Source organism: Melospiza melodia, chromosome 4, assembly GCF_035770615.1.
Source record: "Melospiza melodia melodia isolate bMelMel2 chromosome 4, bMelMel2.pri, whole genome shotgun sequence".
NCBI lineage: Eukaryota > Metazoa > Chordata > Aves > Passeriformes > Passerellidae > Melospiza > Melospiza melodia.
In genome coordinates this window covers 21,800,620-21,823,061 of record NC_086197.1, presented here as the reverse complement: position 1 = coordinate 21,823,061, position 22,442 = coordinate 21,800,620, and the positions used below count along the sequence as shown (strand labels likewise).

The 22,442-nt window shown below is 40.2% G+C and overlaps 1 protein-coding gene across 9 annotated transcripts in view; it reads left to right on the top strand.

Annotated features, from left to right (window-relative positions):
* Positions 1 to 22,442, top strand: part of ABCC9 (ATP binding cassette subfamily C member 9) — a 70,976-nt gene that overhangs the window by 36,949 nt on the left and 11,585 nt on the right. For 6 of the 9 annotated variants that reach the window (XM_063154230.1, XM_063154224.1, XM_063154226.1 and 3 more), the window contains 14 exons: positions 3,292 to 3,330; positions 5,167 to 5,268; positions 6,685 to 6,769; positions 7,250 to 7,330; positions 8,254 to 8,391; positions 8,969 to 9,094; positions 9,798 to 9,894; positions 10,846 to 11,093; positions 12,006 to 12,154; positions 12,929 to 12,998; positions 13,806 to 13,963; positions 16,009 to 16,101; positions 18,715 to 18,817; positions 20,980 to 21,081. In XM_063154230.1, the coding sequence (XP_063010300.1) occupies positions 3,292 to 3,330; positions 5,167 to 5,268; positions 6,685 to 6,769; positions 7,250 to 7,330; positions 8,254 to 8,391; positions 8,969 to 9,094; positions 9,798 to 9,894; positions 10,846 to 11,093; positions 12,006 to 12,154; positions 12,929 to 12,998; positions 13,806 to 13,963; positions 16,009 to 16,101; positions 18,715 to 18,817; positions 20,980 to 21,081 (1,591 nt within the window). The remainder of the gene's footprint in view (positions 1 to 3,291; positions 3,331 to 5,166; positions 5,269 to 6,684; positions 6,770 to 7,249; positions 7,331 to 8,253; positions 8,392 to 8,968; positions 9,095 to 9,797; positions 9,895 to 10,845; positions 11,094 to 12,005; positions 12,155 to 12,928; positions 12,999 to 13,805; positions 13,964 to 16,008; positions 16,102 to 18,714; positions 18,818 to 20,979; positions 21,082 to 22,442) is intronic. The other 3 variants (XM_063154231.1, XM_063154232.1, XM_063154233.1) reach the window with 2 other exon arrangements.

Genomic DNA, 22,442 nt, shown 5'->3' with positions numbered 1-22,442 from the left:
AATGCAGGCTAGGTGAATTCCTTTACAAATTCAGCTGTAACAACACAGTGATTGTAAGCATGGATAAGATTGCAGCCCCAGTTGTATTGGGACAATCCTGCAAGGCATCACTGGGATTCAAATGCCCTGTTGCTGTGGAGGCTGACTGCTGTGAGAGCTGTGTGTCCTGCTGCCGGGGTTGTCACTGCCTTGGCATCCCAGGGAAATGAAGCATGGCCATGTATCTTTCTGTAAAAGATCTTGGCCAGGGCAAATCTTATGGGCTGGGTCTCAGTTTTTCCCACTTATATGAGACATGGCCCAGAAATGTGACATCCTTAGACATGGAGCTGGGTTTTTGTTTTCCCAGTGAGCAATCAGCTTGAGAGGCTTGTTAGACACTGGTGCATGGGGCTGTCTGGGTGTAGTCATTCAGCCAAGACTGTTTCAGATGAGAGTTATTTATTAATAAGTTATTTCTTAATAATTTGTGGGAATCATCCAGGGACAGGTATTCCCCTCATGCACATCAAGCCAAACAATCTTCTCAGACTGCCAAGCGAACAGGGGCTAAGTGGAAACTTTTCACTTGCTATGTGTTTTTTCTACATTGAAATGGTTTCTGTGCAAACAGCTTGTTGTATACTAAATTAAAAGCTCAGGAAACACAAGAACTGTTAAATAGAGCCTCAAAAATGGCCTGTTTTGTCCTCAATTATTCAGAAGGCTGTGACAAATATTAGGAAAAGTCAGTGCCCCCCTCAGAAAGATTGCCAAGAGCAACACTCACCCAAAGATTACAACCACAGGAGCTCACAGAAAGCACTGAAGGGCATAATGAGCACTGGAGGGATAAAAAAATCATCCATACAAAAGTCAGTGGCCAAAACCAGCAGAACTACCAGTTCTGGTTGCAGGCACAGGCCTAAATTTCTCCGAACTCCTGTATGGAATTTGTGTAGATGCTTGGTCCCATCTTGCCTCAATTCCCTGCTGATATTAGCAGAGGTAATGGTTCATTCTGTGGCTACAGGGGTACCCCAGAGATTTTGTGCATCTTCCTTCTCCTCCCTCATTAATTTGTAGAATGAGGGAATCAGGGCCTGCTCAGACATGCTTTAGTCTGTTTTAAAATATTATGAGTTACCATAAAAGTGTCTAAACTTCAACAAGAGGTCTTTTTTACTTTTCCTAAAACCTTGATTTCTATTGATTTTTTTTGATGTTGTTGTTAGTTTTTTCACCTTATATATTCAAAATCCTATAAAAATGACTGATTAGTTTGGCCCTTCCTACCATTTCAGACTTGAACTTACCACACCCCATTATGGGCAACATGCATATTTTATAGTACAGCTGAAAATCAGTATAAATAGCCACATTACAATAAATAAATGAACTAGAGGAAATAAATGCTAATCCCCTCAGGCAAATAAAATACCCTTTTTAGAAATCTCAGGAGCTTCAATTTCAGCCCACTCCCATGCCCTGCAATCACATCACTCTCTCAGATTCCGCAGGGTAATAAAGTACAAAACCAAATACTTAATCCCCTTGTTTGTGAAGGTCCCAGCTCACTAAAGGTCTTCTCTGTGTTTATTCATGGGATTATTGGTGAATGTGGGTTCTCACAGAAATCTCATTCATAATTTGGGAGAATCAAAGTCTATTTGTCAAGCCAAGCCGGGAATGAAATTTCTAACCAAGGAAAAAGTGTTTAAGAAACAGAGCTCCTAAAATTAGTCCTTTCCCATTGAGAAAGTCTGTTTTGTTATCATGGCAAGCAGATTAAATCTGGCATGGAATTGCAAGGAGTCTTGCAAGGCTTGTGGCCAGTTTTTTTGACTTGTAGCTCAGAAGGTGCTCCCAAATTTATCCCTGAAAGCATTTTCTCTTTTCCCTGCAGTGGTCTCCTAATAAAAGTTTGGAGGTCTTGAACAGAGCAAGTTTAGGGTTTCTTCTTCTTGTTTGCCTTCACCTAATTCCCAGTCCCTTTTCAAGCTCTTCTTAGATTTCATCTTTTGCTTTCTTGTGACTTTTTTCCCATTGTAAAGAAGACAGGAAGCTTCTGCTGAATGAGAGACCAAGTTTTAGTGAGGGACTGTCTGTTTTGAGCCTCAGTGTGTGGCTCTCTGACACTTCTGAGACTTATGTCTCAGGTGCTCTGATGCAGTACCTGCTCTGGCAATTGGTGTATGAAGAAAACACAAGACTATGCATTTTAGGAGGCCTGAATTATCCAAGTCCTCAGAAAGCTAATGTGCAGCACAGAAAACAACGTCTCAGTTCTGGCATTTTGGGAAGATGCTTAATCCATGAGTCTGGTATTCCTAGGACTCTGCTTGCTATTAGAATTTTTATGCTCTTTCTAGACTTGGATAGCCTGCCAATGTTTGCAGCTGCATTTACTGGTAACCCAGCAGTCAGGCACTCATTTCTGTCTCAACATAAAAGTGTTTCATCAGGAGTGTTCATAGGCCTGAGAGAAGAGGATTTGTTTATTCATGGCTTTTTTTTTAAGTCAGGAAAATAATGTTTTAGCATGAGTTTTCTACCCCTTTCCAATGCCTGTTTCAATTTACCTGGTATAATCTCTTTTAAGTTTTGCACTTTGCAGTGATGCATCCCTATGCCTGGAATGAGCATCATTGCTGGGCCAAAACCACTTTCGCTGCCATTCCAGGCTCTTGGCACTGTTAAAAATTCCATTAACAAAAAGAGGGAACTGCAAAATCATTCATGCCATTGCTAATATTTGAATGTTCTTCAGAATGTATTTCTTAAGAATATGATCCTTAAGAAGTGGAGGATGACAAGGAAAACCTACATGTTGTAGGGCTGTGCACAGCTTTATGCAGCCTTAGTGCTACAAAGAGATTCAAAATCTGTTCTGATCCTACAGTGTAGCTGCAAACTCATCTTTACTCCAGGGGAAATTTGACATCAGTTATCAGCTTCTGCAGGCTACTGGCAGAACTGTGTGGAGAAGCTAACTTATTGCTTGCCATGCAATATTAATATTTTAATTTTTAATAAGTTTTATGATACAATTTTAATTTTAAATACATTTTCTAACAACATAATTTGCCTGTTTAGCCACTATGCCTTGTAGATACGAAACTGTCACATTTCAAGTAGTATTATGGTTTTGCTTAGACCTGGTTTGTTTTCCCTTCAAGAACATAAAAACCCAGACTTATGTTGAGTTCTTAAAGTATGTCATTAACTCCAGGTTCACTGTGTGTAAAACTAGCACAGAATGTTATTTTTTATATTTCCTGCTTACTAAATGTCATTTACCATAACTTACAGTGTAAATGAAACTGAACCTTCTTTTGAAGCATCCAGAAGGTATTATTTCTTTTCTAGTGTATCATAAAACAATCATTAATTTCTTCAGAATTTCCCCAAATCCTCATCTTTGTGCTCTCAAGCCATCTCCATGTTTCCTTACCATGTTGATAATTGTTTCCTGTGGGATTAATTGATAGACTGTGCAAATCCAGTGGATCCCACACTTCCACAGCCAGTGAACCACTACCTCTGTCTCTTGTCTGAAAGATGCTCAGCTCCCATCTGACCACAGTGGGAGTTCAGTGTGCTCCTTGCTATGCAAGGCAGAATCTCTGTGTATGAGGCATAATTAGGTGTCTCCTTCCACATGTTTTTGAGTTTTCTGCCCAGCACCTGGTTCCCCATGGTGCCTAATCTGGGATGAGATGGAGCAGGGCACAGAGGGAGCCAGCTCAGCTCCAGCTGAAGCCAAGCAGGGACTCCACCCCTGGCTCCAGGTTTAAAAGAAGGACAAACTCCACTAAAAGTATGTCATAAATGAGAGAGAGGTAATGGCACACAGAGCTGTGGTTGGGAGCCACACCAGGGTTTGCTGCCCCATAATCTTGAGGATGTATTTCATATGAGTGCATATGAACAGCTAAAACTCCTGGAAGTTTTGGGATATTTCTGACAGCTTCTAACCAGCTGTTTCTCCTGCCTTAGCACCCCTCTCTCAATAGTAGATCCTACATGCTTGAAGCTAAGCAAATGTTTTGGTGGAAGCAATACCATCAAAGAGACAAAGCAAAGGAACCTCATTGTGGTCTGCCAGAACCAGCATGGAGCCTAAAGAAAAGATAGAGACTCTTGACAAGGGCCTGGAGTGATAGGACAAGGGGAATGGCTTCACTCTGACAGAGAGCAGATTTAGATTGGATATTGGACAAAACTTCTTTATTGTATGTGTAGTGAGGCCTTGGCACAGACTGCTCAGAAGCTGTGGCTGCCCCATCACTGGAAATGTTCAAGGCCAGGTTGGATGGAGCTCTGAGCAAGCTAGGCTAGTGGAAGGTGTCCCAGCCCATGGAAGGAGTTGGAACAAGATGATCTTTAAGGTCCCTTCCAATGCAGGCCATTCCATGATTCTATAAGTGTTCAGATCCATGAGCTGGTACCAGTTCACACCTCCTTCCTCACATTACCTTGGGCATCTCAGAAAAATTTCTGAAAATACATGACTATTTTTGCTGCTGTGCCTTGGAAAAACAGACAGCAGTAAAGAACATTCATGCCCCTATTGACAAATGTCAATAGGCATTTAGACACATTTAAGGTATGTCTAATAAATCCTTGGGAGGCTACCCATGATTTCTTCCCAATCTGTATTAAACTGCCCTCTTTTCCAATATCATTGAGGATCTAATAACCTGAAAGGAAAAAAAGTATTCACTGAGAAAAAAGTATTTATATGTGTGGCCACATAAAATAATCTCACACTTCAGAAAGCAGCAAGTCAAGTGTGCCATTTGAACAGTGCTTTTTTTCTCTCTGTTTTCATGTTAGAGAAAATAATGCCAAATAACTATTTCTGTGAGAATTTAATATTTCTAGTATCATTTATAATTTGCTTTTGGATTTGAATTACAATTACTAGATTGAGGTAGGTACCAGCCTTTTATAGTAGAATAGAATGCAACCCAGAGTGTAGATTTTGCCATCAGGGGAGAGAGTGGGTGCTGTTCTAACAAAAGCATCGAATTTAAAACTCTTCCCTTGTTTTTGTTTTGCTTATGTGTTTCCCTGTGTTTTTCTGAATGCACATTCATGAAATTAACTTTAAAAAACCTGATTATCAGACATTTTATGGTGTGAGGGCTTTGTTTCTTACCAAAACTCTGTGTCTGTCTGCAGTAGGAACAGGTACTCCGTGGCTTATGCAGCTCAGAAGCCGTGGCTGCTCAATGCCACCGTGGAGGAGAACATCATCTTTGGCAGCCCCTTTAATAAGCAGAGGTAAATATCCACCTCCTTGCAAAAACACCTGGCAGCTCCTTTTAAAGAGGGCTTTTTGGCATCTTCTGGAGGATGTTTGTAGATTCTGGAAAATACCAATCAGTGAATGATTGATATTTTTGAACAAATGGTTGATATTATTGAAAAAAATAAATCACCTGTGGTGGATTTAGCTGACCTGACTCAGAGGAAGGTTTCTGGTTGAAGCCAGGGTGCTCCTCTAGCCAGTGCACATGTCCAAGATGTTTGTGAGAAATCCCACAGTGGCAGTGGCTCTCCATAGAATACAGCTGAAGCCATATGTGTAATTTCCAAGGTGAGATAAATCCCACCTCTGGAGACTACTTATGTAATTTTCTTTTGTTTAATGGAGCCCAAGGTTGCCAAAGGACTCTGAAAACAGGGATTCTAGGCATGTTTCCGTTGAGTTTATGTGCTAATCCTGCTGTGATCAAGTTACTGGAGCAACCACTTTCCAAAAACAGCATTTATGAAGATGTGGTGCCTCTGGGGAATGGCCTTAATTCTTCCTTTAGAAATACAGGAGAAAGAAGTGTGAAAGCTGAGGTGCACAGCTTCTATTATGCCTACCCAGCACCTGCTTCTTCCAGCCTTCTAAAAAGTCAATTAAGAAATGTGGAAAAAGTGACTGGACTTAAGGAAAACAAATTGCTGATGTTTTCAAAGGCAACACTCTCTCTGTTTTCAGTTACTGAAAATACACCCAGTAGCTCTCAGTCTGTGCTGTGTTAAGATGTATGACTCCATTCTGGCTTGATAAAACCTAACCATGACCAAATGCCTCAAAATCCAGAAAAGCACCAACATTTCAGGGACCAGATTCTTCAGCCACTGCATCCATCAGCTTGTTTCACTAGCTTCAAAGGGGCAAGGCTTAATTTCAGTACTCATATGGTCTGATCCCAGCTGCTTATCAGCAGATCACCTGCTACAGACCCAGAGATGTCACCAAAATTTTTTCAAAATTTTGCAAGTGGTTTGCTGGTTCTGGTAAGACCAGAAGCACTTTAAGGATACTTTGTCCTGTAACATCACTCCAAAGAAAATGAAGAGGCACTTAAAGGGGGAGAATAAAAACTCAATGGAAAATGTCTTCAAACATTCTGGAGTCCAACAAAACAACTCCATGATAGGGAGGAATGTATTCAATAATTTACATCATTAAAAAGCAGTCTTTCCAATAAAGGCTTCTAATAAAGATGCATTTTTTAAATAATGCTTCATTTACAATGCTCTAGGATTATTCCTCAATAATCATTTTGCCCTACTTATTTTAACAATTATTCATCCATCACAGAGCAATAAAAACTTCGTGGTGACATCTAGCTGGAGGTTTTTTTGTGAGCAGAGTGAGTGGCTGGGTAAACAATTGCAATGACCACGTTGTTTTTCCAGGTACAAGGCTGTTACAGATGCCTGTTCTCTGCAGCCTGATATTGACTTACTGCCATTTGGTGACCAGACAGAAATTGGAGAAAGGGTAAATAATGCGAATGCTTTAATCTCTGCTTGGCCTTTGTATTAAGAAGACACTACCTGATGTCACTCAGACAGTTCTAGTCTGTATTGGGCTGCCAGACTGGTAAATAATTGTAATTCACCAAGGGTTACTACCCAAAAAATTTGAAATCTCTTCAGCTTCTTCAGCTATTTCTCAAATGGGATTTCTTGACCGAAGTCTCCCATATTTTGCTTGCAGAATTTGATGCTGGTATTGATTACATTTGCAATCTAAAAAGCCTACTGTGCTCAGAGCAGCTCTTCATAATTTATACTTATGCATGAATAATAACTTTTCTTCTGATATTATATGAGGACTATGCTTGTTTATCAATAGAATTAGCATTTTAATGAAGTTTTTATTTACTATAAATCCTATCATTATAAAAAATCACATTTCCAAAGGCCTATCATAAGGTTTATTCAAAGATGCCTATTTCTGATCCATTTGAATCATTAGGGGATTAATTTAAGTGGAGGCCAACGACAGAGAATCTGTGTAGCTCGAGCACTCTACCAGAACACCAACATTGTCTTCTTGGTAAGGTTTTTCTTTTTCACATGGAGCATGCAAAGTTAGTAAAAAACTGTAATTCCATATATTTAGTTTATATTTAGAAGACCTATGGGGACCTGTATTCAACTCCAAAACCAAGCTATAGAGAGGCAGCATCAAAACATCCTGGGAGACTAATGAAGGTGGGAATTTCTGCACAGATGTACACTGGAAGAGTGGAACAGATTGTCTTAACTCCTTCTTGCTCTCAGGGGTGACCTGCTATCAGGAGAGTCCCACAGAAATCAGCAGGATTAATGATAAGGAGCCATAATGAACAGTTTGAGGGCTCAGCACTCTCCTGCAGAGTCCTGTGGAGTTGGACAGCCTTTCCCTTCTCTGATATTACTTTCAAGGCATATTAGGAATTTCAGGAGGTTCATGAAGAGGCTGTTTGAGCCTCTTCAAAATTAAGGAGAGACTTCTTGAAGAAAAAGTGTTTACATATTGATATCCTTATCTGAATGTTGCCTTATTTCCAGCCACACTCACTCACTGTAAAGACCAAGCACATACGTAGTTTAGTTTGGAGGAAATGAGAAGAGTTGCTAACTGCTTTAATTTTCCTGTGCCAGTTTCACCCCAAAATTGGGCTCAAGTTTGGCTTTGGATCCTGGCATTTTCAAATTTGGATGGGAAATTTCAGTTCTGGTGTTCCTGCACTCTGTCAGTGAGGCACCAGCACTACAAACAGCCAGACACAAGAAATGAAACTGAGTCCATTGCTGTGAACTGAAGAACAGTGGATTCCAGCTTACTGGAGCACAGCCCTCTGACTTGGCCCTAGTCACTAGAGAGAAATGAAACATCAATAAAGACAGATGCTTCCTAGTTTAAAAATACTATTTTAGGGAAAAACCTCACTTTTGTATCCTGTTCTAATATTTTTCAATTTGATGTGGTTGCAGGATGACCCATTCTCTGCACTGGACATTCACTTAAGTGATCACTTAATGCAGGAAGGGATTTTGAAGTTTCTACAAGAAGACAAGAGGACTCTTGTTCTGGTGACACATAAATTACAATATCTGCCACATGCTGACTGGGTAAGAGAAGAGGTACCAGGGGAAAATTTGCTAAGGATTATTGCCAGAAGCAGGGATCAGGATGTTATTGAAAAATTGAAAAATTCCCAGCAGAGTTGAAGTTTTATTCAGAGGCTTGCAACTCTAAGCAGTCTCGGCAATTCCTGAAGTTAACATCGTAACATTTAATGGGATTATTGCTTTTCTCTGCAACACAGTCCCTTCTTAATTCTGTATGCCATGTGGCTAACTGCCACTTCAGCTAACACAGATTTTATAGTGGAAGAACTATTTTATTTTTACATTGTTTAAGTTTTTTGTTCATTCAAAGGCCTGGAGAATTTTGTTTTAATTGCAACTGTCTATCCCTTCTTTTCAATGCTTTTTCCTGTCTGATGTGCAGGAAAGCATTACTTATTCAAGTTTCAGTTTATGAGCTGTGCCAGCAAACTTAAGAAGTTATTAATAAAATATTGAATAAAACGAAGACAGAAATTTGCATAATGGTGTTGTCACTAATGGTGAGACATATCTTGTAGGATCCAGGTCAGTGATTATGGTATCTGTGTTGCTGAGTGCTGGGTGCTTTCTCCCCTAGATCATAGCAATGAAGGATGGAATGGTGCTTAGAGAAGGGACACTAAAGGATATCCAAAACAAGGATGTTGAGCTATATGAACATTGGAAAACTCTGATGAATCGCCAAGATCAAGAGTTGGAAAAGGTAAATAGAGCATTTAGGCAAGGATGACTTTTCTGCAAAGAAATATTTGTCGTTCAATTTCAAAGAAACCCAAACCATGCCTGAAGCACATTTTCAACTTGACTTTAGGGCAAAAGCACATGACCTGTAAGGAGTTTTAGGGGCTGGAATAGATTGTCCACGAAGTGTGTGTTATATCCATCATGGATGGTTTGTAAGCACATCTTAGCCAAGAAACCCTTGGAAATGTGGTGCACAACTGATCCTTTGGTAGGGCCAGGGTTGGACCCAGAAACTTCCTATAGTATCTCTTATCCTTTTATTCTGTTATTGCCATGAACATTTAGGATTCTCTAAAGACTATTTTTGAAGTTTTTTGCATTCCAGAAGAGAGGGAATGAAAGAATAGCAGAGAGAGGGAAAGAAGTGGGCAAAGTTGAATTCTCTGAAATTTAAATTGAAAAGTACTGTGTTTTTTCCATTCTGTAAGTTAAATGATCCATATAAAGTCTCTTTGAGATTACTGCAAGTACTACTATGATTGTTGAACAGCTAAGCTCTCAAATTAATAAATGATCTTTCAAATGAATAAAATCTATTATTATTATTATTATTATTATTATTATTATTATTATTATTATTATTATTATTATTATTATTATTATTATTATTAATAATAATAATAATAATAATAATAATAATAATAATAACCTAATTATTCAAGGATATGGAAGCTGACCAGACAACTCTTGAGAGAAAAACCCTTAGAAGGGCCATGTATCCCAGAGAATCCAAGTCACAACTGGAAGATGAAGATGAAGGTTTGTTTTACAATTTCACTTTATTTAATACCATTTTTCATTGCCTTTGCACTTTAATAGCTGGCAGTTCTTAGCAGCAAAGTGTAACTCTATTGATGACACTTGGTATTGATAGTGGAAAGTCCAACATTTTTACCTGTTTACAATAGGACTTGTTCAAGGGATTCTCCATATATTTCCCTAAACATCATGCAGAGATAAGGATGTGTCAAAACAAGTTAATGTCTTTGCTAACTCACAGTGCCTGGAGTTATTGTGGGATGAGGTAGAAGTACATTAAAAACAACATTAAAACAATATTAAAAATTGTAAAGGAAAAAAAATGTAGTAGCTGTTAAGAGCATGTGAACATTTCCTTTCCTTGGGGAAATTTCCCTCCTGCAGGGCTGTGAGATATATATTCTTATTATCTGCAATAAAAAAAAACATTTAGTGTTTATACATCTCTGAAATATATTTTTTCCATAGCAGAAATCTTCCACCATTTGTGTTTCAATAGCACGTGATCAGTTATCATTTTAGAACTATTGACTGAAGAGAAAATTGAACTTGTTCAGGCAAACAGATGATGAAGAGTCTGGATGGAAAAGTTTGGAGGGTTTTCTAAAATCTTCCAAATTGCTCTTCTGACTATATAATAAAAGCTGATGAACAGGTTGGGAAAGGCCTGGTCTCTGCTCCAAACAATAAGTAGTGAAGACTTGGTTTATAAAAACTTTTTCTTAACAAAACTGTGACAAGTCAAAGACTGGCAAACTAAAGAATAGCTAAAGAGCACAGGGGAAGTCTTATGAAAATATGTCTGAAGTGTTTGCTGTTCTTAAGTGACAAATTGAATTTTGGCTTTAAAATTTAAAGTCAAAGCAGAAGAAAAAATGCCCAACAAATCCAGGAAAAAAGGTATAGTTATTATTGAATCCATGCTAACTTGATCAAATATCTGAGTCACAGAGGAGGAAGAGGAAGAAGATGAAGATGATAACATGTCAACTGTCTTGAGGCTCAGGACAAAGATGCCATGGAAAACCTGTTGGAGATATCTAACCTCTGGAGGATTTTTCTTGCTCTTTCTGATGATTTTCTCCAAGCTGTTGAAACACTCAGTTATTGTGGCCATAGATTACTGGCTTGCTACATGGACATCCATGGACAATGCAAACGAAGCCAGGAATGCTGATGAGGATAAGAGCAAAGAGAAGGTGAGCCAGATATTGGAGCCTGACAGGGAAAAAAAATGAAAAAAAAAAATGTTCTAAAGTAATTTTTTGCTTTTCATCTAGAAGCCAGCTGGATTGAAATCACCGCTAGATTATTATACAGGATGAATGGATTCTTAATGTTAAAATAAGGCAATTCAAATTTTATCAATAATTTTGACAATTTAGAACTCAAACAGAATAATATTTGAGGGTAGAAAAATAACTGACCTTTCAAAGTAAGGAGCCTTATACTAAACTTTTCCATCTGGATTTTACAACTGGTCTTCTAAGTCAATGACCCCACTTTCCTAAGTACTGGCTGTCAAGTAGTTTTTTTTCCTGCCAGAAAAATAATAATGGAAGTCTTCAATTGTTCTGCTAAAGCACAATCTGCGTATAGCTGTAATTTTGACTCAAGTACAATATCTCTAGATCTACTAGACTTTCAGAAGGTTTAAATGGGCTATAACCCTGGCAGATCAGTTTAGGATTTGCCCTGTGAATTTCATAATGCTTGAACTTACTAAAGTGGAACTTTCCAACATCTCTCAAATGCCTTAATTCTTGAGAGGTTCTACTCAGTTTCCCTGTTTCTTGGCTAACAATCCTTTCTTTTTGTCCACATAATCAGTCTTCACAGCTCTAAGAGCTACCATTTCAAGGTCTTGAGGGGTAGAATAGAGTGAGGGATCTTAGGCCTGCCAGGACTTCTAATTATGTGGACTTAGTGAATTGCAGTTCCATCACTGCAGTTCCATCATATTTCTTTTATTTCTCAAAGATGATATATAATTTTCTAATACAAGAGATCGGATATAGTAGCTGATGGGCACCAGGTACCTTGGGAACTTCCTAGCAGAAAAGAAAAGAGGGTGTTTCTTTCTAGGATTGATGTATTTGTCATTCCATTAGACTTCTCATGTAGCTGTCTTCAGCATCCTCTCTGGAGCTGGGATTGTCCTTTGCCTCATCACATCCCTGACTGTGGAGTGGATGGGCCTCACAGCAGCCAAGAACCTGCATCACAATCTCCTCAACAAGATCATCCTTGGACCAATCAGGTACAGCAAAAATGATGTCCCTGGAAAGCTACGTGGTCTAAACCTGTCCTCTTTGCAGCTGCCAGGGTACTCCCAGGAAAAGCTCTTGAATTTGACCTGTTTCCTTCAAGGCATCAGAAAGAGAAAATAATTAGTGAGATAACCATGGTGGAGGGGGAAACATTCCATGAGAGAACATGTGAAATTTTGCCCCTGTTTTCTATCTGGCTGAAATTTTCAGAAAGCTGGCACCCCTTCAGGGCTGGGGGCTCAAGGACAGTTTTGAGGGCAGTTCAGGCTCCAGTGCACAGCTCCAGCTCTGAGCAATGGCCATGGTGTCAAACCATGTGGGCACCAAGGCTTCTTCTGTGCACAATACCCAGGGTCTCACAGGCAGCAGAATGGCCAAAGGATGCCTGAATAACAAATGAATTTATCACAGTACTTCCATGAAACATCTGGGGTTAGTGCCCATAAGAAGGAGGCTGAGCAGCAGCCAAGAACAGGCTGTGATCTTTGGAAGAGATCTTAAATCCTGATGGAGCAAGAAGGAAAGATCAGGACACAAGAGAGCTGGTTTGTGGAAGAGGAGACAATTTTTTTTTCAGGGGAAAGTGCCAAAAGAAGCATTTAGACAGTCAAGATGCAGATAAGATGATCTGGCATGTTATTCATGTTTATTGCTTTGTTTTAGACAATGGCTGTACACAGTTCTGTGTTCTGTCTGACTGGACTTTAAATTCCAAACCTGGAATTCCTCTACAGGTTACTTTTTGGTTTTAATTTGTCCAACAGGTTCTTCGACATGACTCCCCTGGGGCTAATTCTGAATCGCTTCTCTGCTGACACAAATATCATTGATCAGGTAGATGTAGCAGTACATTCTATTATCCTGACTCTGCAAATTTCCACGTAGATCTGAATAAGATGATGTACTAAAATATTCAGTAGAGAAGGGCATAGCAAAACCAGGCTCTGGGAATGATAATAGGGACACTCAAAAAGTACAACATTTGTAGTAATGAGGGCAAGTAACCTTTAAAATAAACATAGTGGGAGGTGGTGGTTCTTCATTTCTTCATATGCAGAGTGGTTGATTCTGTTGGAAGAATTGGATTAAGAAAACATCAGATTTTGGACTTGAAACAGGAAAGACAGTAAAATATAACAGCTTTGAATGTATGGGAGTAGGTGTGAGAAATAAATGTTCCACCATGACTGGCAGAACTTGTGGATTTAAAGCATCCAGGGAGAAGAACTTTCACTATGACTGTGCATTAAAATTTTTGGATAAACAATAATCCTGAAGGTAAGGTTGATGGAAATATGGAATAAAAATTATGAGACTCTGAGACAGAGCATTCTACTTCTCTAAATATCTGGCATATCAAGAACAATTTTCTCTTCCTTGCCTGATATATAAATGAGGTGGAAATGGCTCCTATTTCCCCATGATCTTTAAAACTCTGACCTTTAGAAAACAAAAACCTACTGACTCATTTTTTAACTCCTGTACATTTGGCTATGAGACCCACAGAAATGGAAAGACTCTTGATATTGGGAGAACATCAATGAGTATCTAGTGGTATTATGTCACTTTTCTGATAGGAAAAGGTGTATAGTGGTGCTACCAGGATTTTTTTCTTCATGGATGTTTTTCACTTCCCTCTAGCACATCCCTCCCACACTGGAGTCTCTGACCAGATCCACCTTGCTGTGCCTGTCAGCCATTGGGATGATCTCCTATGCCACTCCATGGTTCCTCGTGGCCCTTGTGCCCCTGGGCATAGCATTTTATTTCATCCAGAAATACTTCAGGGTTGCCTCCAAGTACGTATTAAAGAACCGTTCTGAAAGTTTCCTCCATGAAATATTCTACATAAGAACTGTGATGGAATGTGAGGTTGTAGGAGCTAAAAAAGAGGGAAATGGCCATGGCATCCTGCTTTTGATCTTGATGCATGAGTTTGAGACATGCACTGGGGAATATTTCCAACTGACCTGGCTACAAATGGGGTATCTGGGGAAGTAACACCAACTGAATGCATTTGTTTGGCTCTAGAGTGAGATGAACATGAAGTTTGTTTATCAGCTGAGCTTGCATCTGGTCAAAACTCCTCCTTGACATTTGAGTGTTAGTAGAGAACAGAAAATATTTCCCTGGATTAACATCAATCATGGTTTTTCCTTCATATTGGGGGAAAAAACTCCACAGAAAGTCATTTCCACTGTAGAGTGTTCCATATTCAGGGTGACTTGGCTGGGTGTAAAGAGTACAGTTTTTTCAGTAAAATGAGAGTCATGCTTCTGATGCTAAATTTATTCTATAATTTCATAAAACATCTTCAGGAAGCCAGATTTTCTTAAATTCAATCCCTTAGTCTTTTGTTATCAGACAGAATCTTCCAAGATTTATTTAGAAGAAAACTCTGTAATGAGAATTCACAAAGCAGAAATGTTTAAATCTGAAATAAGTTGCTTAATTTCTCTGAGATTTTTCAGAAACCTTGTTCTTGCCCTACCAAACCTCCAAAATGAAGCTGGGTGTGGTAGTACACCAGATCTCAAGGTGGCTGACAAATCAGGAGACCTGGTTTTCACTCTCAAATTATTCTGTTAAATTAAACTTTTTTAAATCACTTGAGATGTGACTTGTGTTCTTTTGATGGACAATAGAAATGAAAACATCCCATTTATTTCCCTAAAAATTAGTCTTGGGAAATGTAGGACGAAGGAATAGCTTCAGCTAGTGTTTGTAACTCACTTGCATGCAGTCCTTTGCAGGCATATAAGCCTCAATAATTTTTAGAAATGCAAATATTTACAATATTTCTTGCAGCACTTTGACTCTTTGTTTTATTTTCCATTACATCTTTCAAAAACTTCTGTGTATTTTCCATCATAAATTTGAAAGATATTTATCATCAAAACATCAGCAGCAAATTCAGTTCTGCACACTGCAACATTCAGCAACATCAAGCAGTTTTTTCTCCTAGCCTATCTAATACAGTGGGCAAAATTTTTAGGCTTTTGATAACGAGTTTTAATCTCTAATGAGCTGGACTTTCTTCTGTTTGTACAACTGGCTGCTATGACAATGGCAGAATGTTACAGAAAGATGTAATTTTGTATTCTGTGGTTTGGAAGATGTTCCTCTTTTAAAAGACTAGAATTTTTTGGACTTAAATATTGTTGCTCCATGCAGGTCTTGGAAGTGTCATTGCTGAGTAATTAGGGAAATTTATCACTAATATTATTTCTCTGTCAGTGCTGTCTCTGCTACAACCAATGTTAACAGCACAAAGAGAAGATCTGCTATCATCTGAAATACTTTACTTTCAGCATGTTGTAGTACTTCCAGATATGGAAAATGAGGCCAGGTTTATGTGGAAATACAGCTTTTTTTGTTATTGTCATAAAATATATAAACAGACTCTATTACATACCTGACCTAAGAGTCACAAATAACATGCTATAAAGTTTAAAATCAATGGTTTTGAATTTAATTTAATTTCATTAATATATCAGAATCTGTGAGAATAAAATGTAATGAGGATCTATCTAAAATGGATAGCAGGTTTTTATCCAGGAGAGACATGATAATGTCATTATCCCTAGGGGGCAAATAGAAGCTTAAAGTGACCAAAAGTAGATGGAAAGGGCAGCAGGGAGATGATTCAAAGGCTCCTGTGGCCAAAAAAAAGGAATGTTATATTCCCATGCCAGTGTCTTTCTGTACTATAGAAATTTTGTGTGATCCTGAAAAGAATACGTGCAATACATAAAATATCTGTTCTTGTCTGCTGTGCAGCAAAATTTCTACAGACAGAAATGTTTGCATTGTAATGGGCATCTGTTGTTTTTTGTACTCCCAGGGACCTCCAGGAACTTGATGACAGCACCCAGCTCCCTCTGCTGTGTCACTTCTCTGAGACAGCTGAAGGCCTTACCACCATCAGAGCATTCGGGTAAAATTTGTAAAACAAATTATTACAGGGAGGCTTGAGGGTGAGGCCAGCCTGTTCAGCTTCCTTGGAGCATGTCTGAGGGCCAGCTATTGAATTTGAAGAACTTTATTCAGCCATTTAGGAAAAAGTTAATGAATTTTTTTCATGTTGCTTTGCCTCTTAAACATTTTGCATATTTTCAGTAACACATGTATTGGTGTTGCACTGATTTAAAGATTATTACATTTTTAGGATATGATATTTAAATTTTTAATGAGTCTATTTTAACCATTCCCTTAACTTGAACAGCAGGGAGCTGTATTTTGCCAAGCAGGCAGAGGCATTGCCCCTTCAAACCCCCTGCTATATCCAAGTGTCCCTGAATCAGTTCTGTGTTTAACCCACTCCAAGCAAGGAGACATCATTTTGGTGCTCTCCAACTGAAAGGCAGTGTGCAACTTGAGAGAGTTTCCAAGAAAACTGCAGCAGAACAGAACTTGATTTGAATATTGTAAAACCTCCCTTTGTTAATCAAAACTGAGAAATCAGTTCTGTAAGATCCAGGGAGTTTTTCCAGCTTTCCATGCATACATTTTCTCTCTACTACCTGAAATATAGGCCAAACTCTCCTATGTTCACTCATTATGGTGCTGACTGTCAAAGTGCCAGCTTGAGGTTTTTTCCCAGTAAGTGCACCTTGCACCCATTCTGCACTATGCAGAATTCCAAACCAGAGCAGATCCCACTGCAATGACATTTCCACACCTATTTGATCAGCTTCAGGCTGTTTCCTCACATCAAGCTAAGCTTTAGGACCTCAGCTGTTAGCACACAGTGTTGCAGTAAGGCATGTTGTGTTGTAGAAGTGTGAGCCAGTGGTCAAGCTTTAACTAGTTTCATCGACAGAATGATGTATTGAAACTGGAAGTCATCATTAGGGCCTGATGCTGATGTATGCTGAGTACTTCTCAAGAGGTTCAGAGTGGCCTTTCATGACCTGAGGAAGGTTACGAACCTGAGGTTATCTCCTGAACAAGCTGAAGGAGCTTAGCACTTTCTGAGTGGTTCAACTCTTTTTTGCCACACAAAAAGGTAACGTGGGCTTGGGTGGCAGAGAGCAAAAGGCACCTGAGGGCACCACAACAATTGAGTTTTTCAGGATTTCTGGTGCTAATCAAAGCCATTTCATTTCCCCGCCTGTGCTCCACTGCCCACCAAACCTGAAGTCCCCTGCATTTATTGTCTGCAAGTTTCTTTTTACTGCTGGTGCTGTTAGTCATTCTCTGCAGCTTGGGTTCAGTATGTTCCAGGATAAAACTGAGCAGCTCCTCACATAACTTACCGCAAAGCAGTACTGTTGGATCAGAGAACAATCTCAGTGACCTTTGCTGTTCGTCATCTGACAGGATAAAAGTCTGAAAGTGCCCAGAAGATGAGCTGAACGTGGATGAAAACACAGATTGAGTGTGTCAGATTTTCCATTAGGAGAGCAGGAATTTTGCTGCCAGGAAAGCAGATGAGCAGAGTAGTCAGTGCATCCTTGTTCCTCCCCACATCGCATCATTACTGTTACCAGTTGTTCTGGGGAGGTTGCTCGTCCTGTTTACAAGCTGTGCAGAGGGAAATAAAATATCAGCAGGAAACAGCAGGAAAAAAAGGAATTTTCTGGAAGAAAAGACATTAGAGGTGCTTCACAGCAGGGCCCCAACACTTTGAAATGGAAGATAAACAGACACTGAGCTGCTGAAGTTCAGCTGGTTTAATCAAGTGAGGGTATTCACCAGACAATAGACTATGATTTCAAACAAAATTATTTCCATCTGACTGTGCAAGGCACCATGCATTTAACATCAGCACCAATAGAGATTTCCTCCTGCCCTCCCAAATGTACCTCAGCTCTTCAGCACTCTGGCATCCTTGCCCTGTTCTTTAAATGTGATGGGCATTGTGTGGGGGAGAGAGGAACAAGTGGCAGTGGAGGTAACACCACTCATTTTTCTAATTTAGAGGTGATCCTTAGCTCTCCCTGATTGTATTTTCCCAGTTGCTTAGGCAAAGTGTGACTGGCTGAGAAAACAGCTGAGCTGAGTAGCTGAAAGGTTTGATTTACAGATCAGTCTACATCCATATTAGTTGAAACTTCAGGGATGTCACCCCTGTTGAAGAGCCCTGCAGCTGGCCAGGTGACTTCTGAAATCAGACTTAAGCTGACGGGTGAGCCCTCTGCCCTTGCTAGTGACCTGTGAGGAGGAGCTGAGAGGCCACAGCAGCACTCATCTGTGGGAGGAGAGGACTACAATCCACAGCTATAAAAGGTGGATCAGCTCTAGGAAACCAAACCTGTCCCAGCACCCTGGCATTGCAATTTCTTTGAGGGGACAGTCTCTGGTCCAAACCCTAGTCCAGCAGAATTGCTTGTCAACCAAATCCTGACTCCACGTGTCGCTCTGGCTCTGGGGAGCTGTGGCAGCAGATGGACGTTCTTAGGGAAGAGCTTTTAACCCAAACTTTGGCAAAAACAGAAGGGCAAAAAGTTTTGGGCTGGGGGGAGGGAAGGCAGAGCAGAATTAAGGCTTTACCCTTTTGTGTGTGAGTGCGTAATGTGTTGTAATGTAACAACTTTGGTCTCGGCAGGCACGAAGCCAGATTTAAACAACGTATGCTGGAGCTGACGGACACGAACAACATTGCCTACTTATTTCTGTCAGCTGCCAACAGATGGCTGGAGGTCAGGACGGTACGTTCAGTTTTGTCCCAGCCATGGTTTTGAAACCTTGGAAGCAAACAGAGACTTTGCCTGATGCAGAGAAGATAATAACGAGTATTAATCTCGCGAGGAGATAATACACACAGCTCCTTAAAATAGATCAGGATTTCAGCTTTCTTGGCCAGGAGTAAGAAAATACAAGTCTGCCTCATCTTCTGCTGCTGTGCTGTCTAGCGTCTGAAGGGAGTGCAAGAACAAACATTTACATAACTTCAAACAAGACTTTCTCTACTACTGTGCAGCATCCACAGACCTGCCACAGCAGGAACTACTTTCAAGGCAGAGCGTGGCTTTTCAGTGGCTTTATGAACTATGCCATCCTTCTGCCAGGGCAGTTTTAGGCACACTGATCTCCCAGGTCTTGAAGTATCTCTCTAGCAGCAGGGTTAATCCCACAGCTGTAAGCTAAACCCTTGCAGGGCCATACTGTTTGTGGTTTTATTGTTTGATATCATGAAAGACAGCATAGCTAGACTCCAGAAATAAAATGGGCAGCAGGGCACAATGCAGCCAATGACAGTGACATAGGCTCCTGGGTTTTGTGGGGGCTTTCTGTGAGGGACTTTCCTGATCTGCAAGGCAAGAAGAGGTAAGCAAAGTGATTCCCTTATTCATCTGAAACAGAAAGAACGGTGAATAAACAGAGCAGTGACCTGATTCTGCTGGACATAAATAGTGATTAATCCTCACATCAAAGGCTGTATACTCACCTTCTTTTCCTGTTGGAGCAATGAAGTTATTCTGCATTTTTTATGATGGCAAAGCTTTCCCTTGTTCTTGAAGCTTTCAGCTTCTTACAGCATCCAGGATCAGCTGAAATTGCTTCCAAATCTAAGACAGATAAATACAGAGCAACAGCCAATCCTGGAAGAAGCCTGATAATATCTCACAGTCTTAGACTTGCTTACATGCAGAATGAATTTGGTCCAAGAATACACTTCGCCTCATGAGAGCATTAGAAATAATGTGATCTTGCCAAGGAATAGTTCATCTAGCTCTGCCTAATGGCACAGTGATACTAAGATCACTAAAAACTTTGTGAGATTTAATAGCAGCTGTTCAGTCCTGTCCTAGCAGATGATGGAGACTCAAGACCATTATGCTCCATAGGTGTGAGTCACAGAATCCCAGAATCACAGAATAATTTGGGCTGGGAGTGACCTGAGACCCCACCCAGTTCCAACCCCTGCCATGGGTAGTTCCCCATCCAGCCTGGCCTTCTAGAGATGAGGCAGCCACAGCTTCTCTGGTCAACCTGTCCCAGGGTCTCACCACCCGCATAGGGAAGAATTTCTTTCTCATAGCAAATCTAACTCCCCCCTCTGTCAGTTTGAATCCATTCTCCCCTAAAATTTCAGTCTGTATTCTGCTCATAATTTTCTAGACAGATGGACTAGGCAGTCCTCATTTCAAATCTCAGAAGGAAAGATTCCTGATATGGTATTATCAGACAGGAGGAGAAAAATGAATAGAGAATGTGATCCAAAGTAAATGTAATGCAGGCAGCAGTGGGAGAGTGGGAATACCAATTATATCCCATTAATCAGCATCTTGACTCCACAACATGACATGTGGCATATGCTTCAAACCTGAGGTAAACATCCAGAAAATGGGTTCCAGCTCTTGCAAAGCTTTTGCCAATAAAACATGTCCATGGCCTGTATAAATTCTACCAAAAGCCTTCCTGGACTTTGTGAAGTCAGTGATACTTCCTTTTTTGAGGAGGCAGATCCATAGTTGAGAAGCCCTGAAGGAGAGTGCAGAGAGTGGAATTGATTTGTTTTAGTGGTGGGAATTAGGGTTGTCACTGTTATATCCTTCTCATGATTTTTTTAATATGCTTATTAGATTTTTTATCCCTGCTGCTTTTGGGGTTGACACCATGGGATATCTTAGACCAAATGAATTTGCAGCGATTACTGGCCTATTTCATTAGTGTTCAGCAAGTTGCTTTGAGTATTTCAGTTTGGGCATCACAACCATGACCTTTTCCAGGGAAAAAAAACAAACCAAAATTAAGGGCTAGATGTCATTACATAAATAATTCTTAGTAAAGCATAACTGCTCCACAGGTAAAGAAATGTTCTGGTTGTTGCATTTTTTCCTTTTTGTCCCCCTGTCTCTCCTTCCAGGATTATCTGGGTGCTTGTATTGTCCTGACTGCTGCTGTCACTTCCATCACCGAAGGGCCACACTCGGGGTTCGTGGGGCTGGGTCTCCTGTATGCTCTGACGGTACGTGCCAAGGCCAAGTGTAAGAACTTCCAGACCAACACATTAATTTTATAATATTTTTATGTGTACACTGTCATCTCCCAGCTTTCTTAATCTTGAAAAAAAAGAATCCTGCAAATAATGGACTCAAGCCAAAGTTGAGAGAGTTCAGGGCAACTTGGACTTGCTTCAGATTTTATGAGCCAATTAGAAAAACACAACCATTCCCAGGCCCTGTGTGCTCCCAAGTGGAGCAGGAAAATTAAAAATGCGTAAGAGGACCTGCTGTGCACTCTGTTTTGTACAACACAGCACTGTTTCCACCTCTACATGGCAAAACCTGCCAGGAAATACAGATTGTCATCATCTGGGTAATCTTTAACCAAAGACCAAATGAAATAATTGCTGAAGAAACAGAATTATGGGTTTTGCCCTTGGAGGGAAATTACTGAGATGCCCAAGATTGTTCATGCAATTATGAATGGATCTGAGCATTGGGACATTTGTGGGCATGGTTCATCATGCCAGGTAGCAGTAGGCATGCAGAGGAGATGGACTTAAGGATGACAAGGTTGTGGTGGTCCAGTATCTGGTTCATTCTGTCACCGTCATTAGCAGTGTGAAGGAACAGTATTTTAGTGTACCTGGCTGTAAGAGAGGCTGAGTGTTCATCATGAGCACAGAGTGAATGACAATCACCACAGAGAGTAGAAGTACTCATGAATTAAGCACAAGAGTTGGGACAAAATATTACTGAATGAACCATGAGAGTGGGGACAAAGGCAGGATGATGATAGTGGCAGGAAGAACTTCTGAAACCATGACTGACATGGCAAAAATCTGTCTGCTTTGAAGCACTGGTATGAGGAAGGGATAAAGGTGTGGGTCTAACCCTGAGATCTGGCTTTGCACGTAAATGCTGGTGAGCCCATGGCCACAACAGAAAGTCCTCAGCAGCTGCCTTAGGGAGACCTTAGATCCCCTCTGCGCTGCTGTTGCAACAGTGTGAGAATCTGTCAACAACTGAAAATCAGTCCCAGGGCTTCAGCTTCACTCTGAAAACATTCCTGGTAATGCTGCTTCATTAGCAGGGATCTGGAAGCGTCAGGATGTCTGCATCATCCTTGGCTTCTTTGTTTTTAGCCTGTGTTTGCAAACAGTTCATTGGTGTGAAACAGGCATGTGCTGAAGTCTGGCACAACAGGTGAAGAAGAGATTTAGGCACCAAGTAATCACCTTTCTCCCTCCTGCCCACAATAACCCTGATGAACTTTTAAAGGCAGCTGGATCATTACCTGCCTCACCTGGCGTAGTTTGTTTTTTTTTAAATAATTATTCTTTGCAGCTGAAAGAGGGCTGATATTTGGACCTAGATAAGAGCA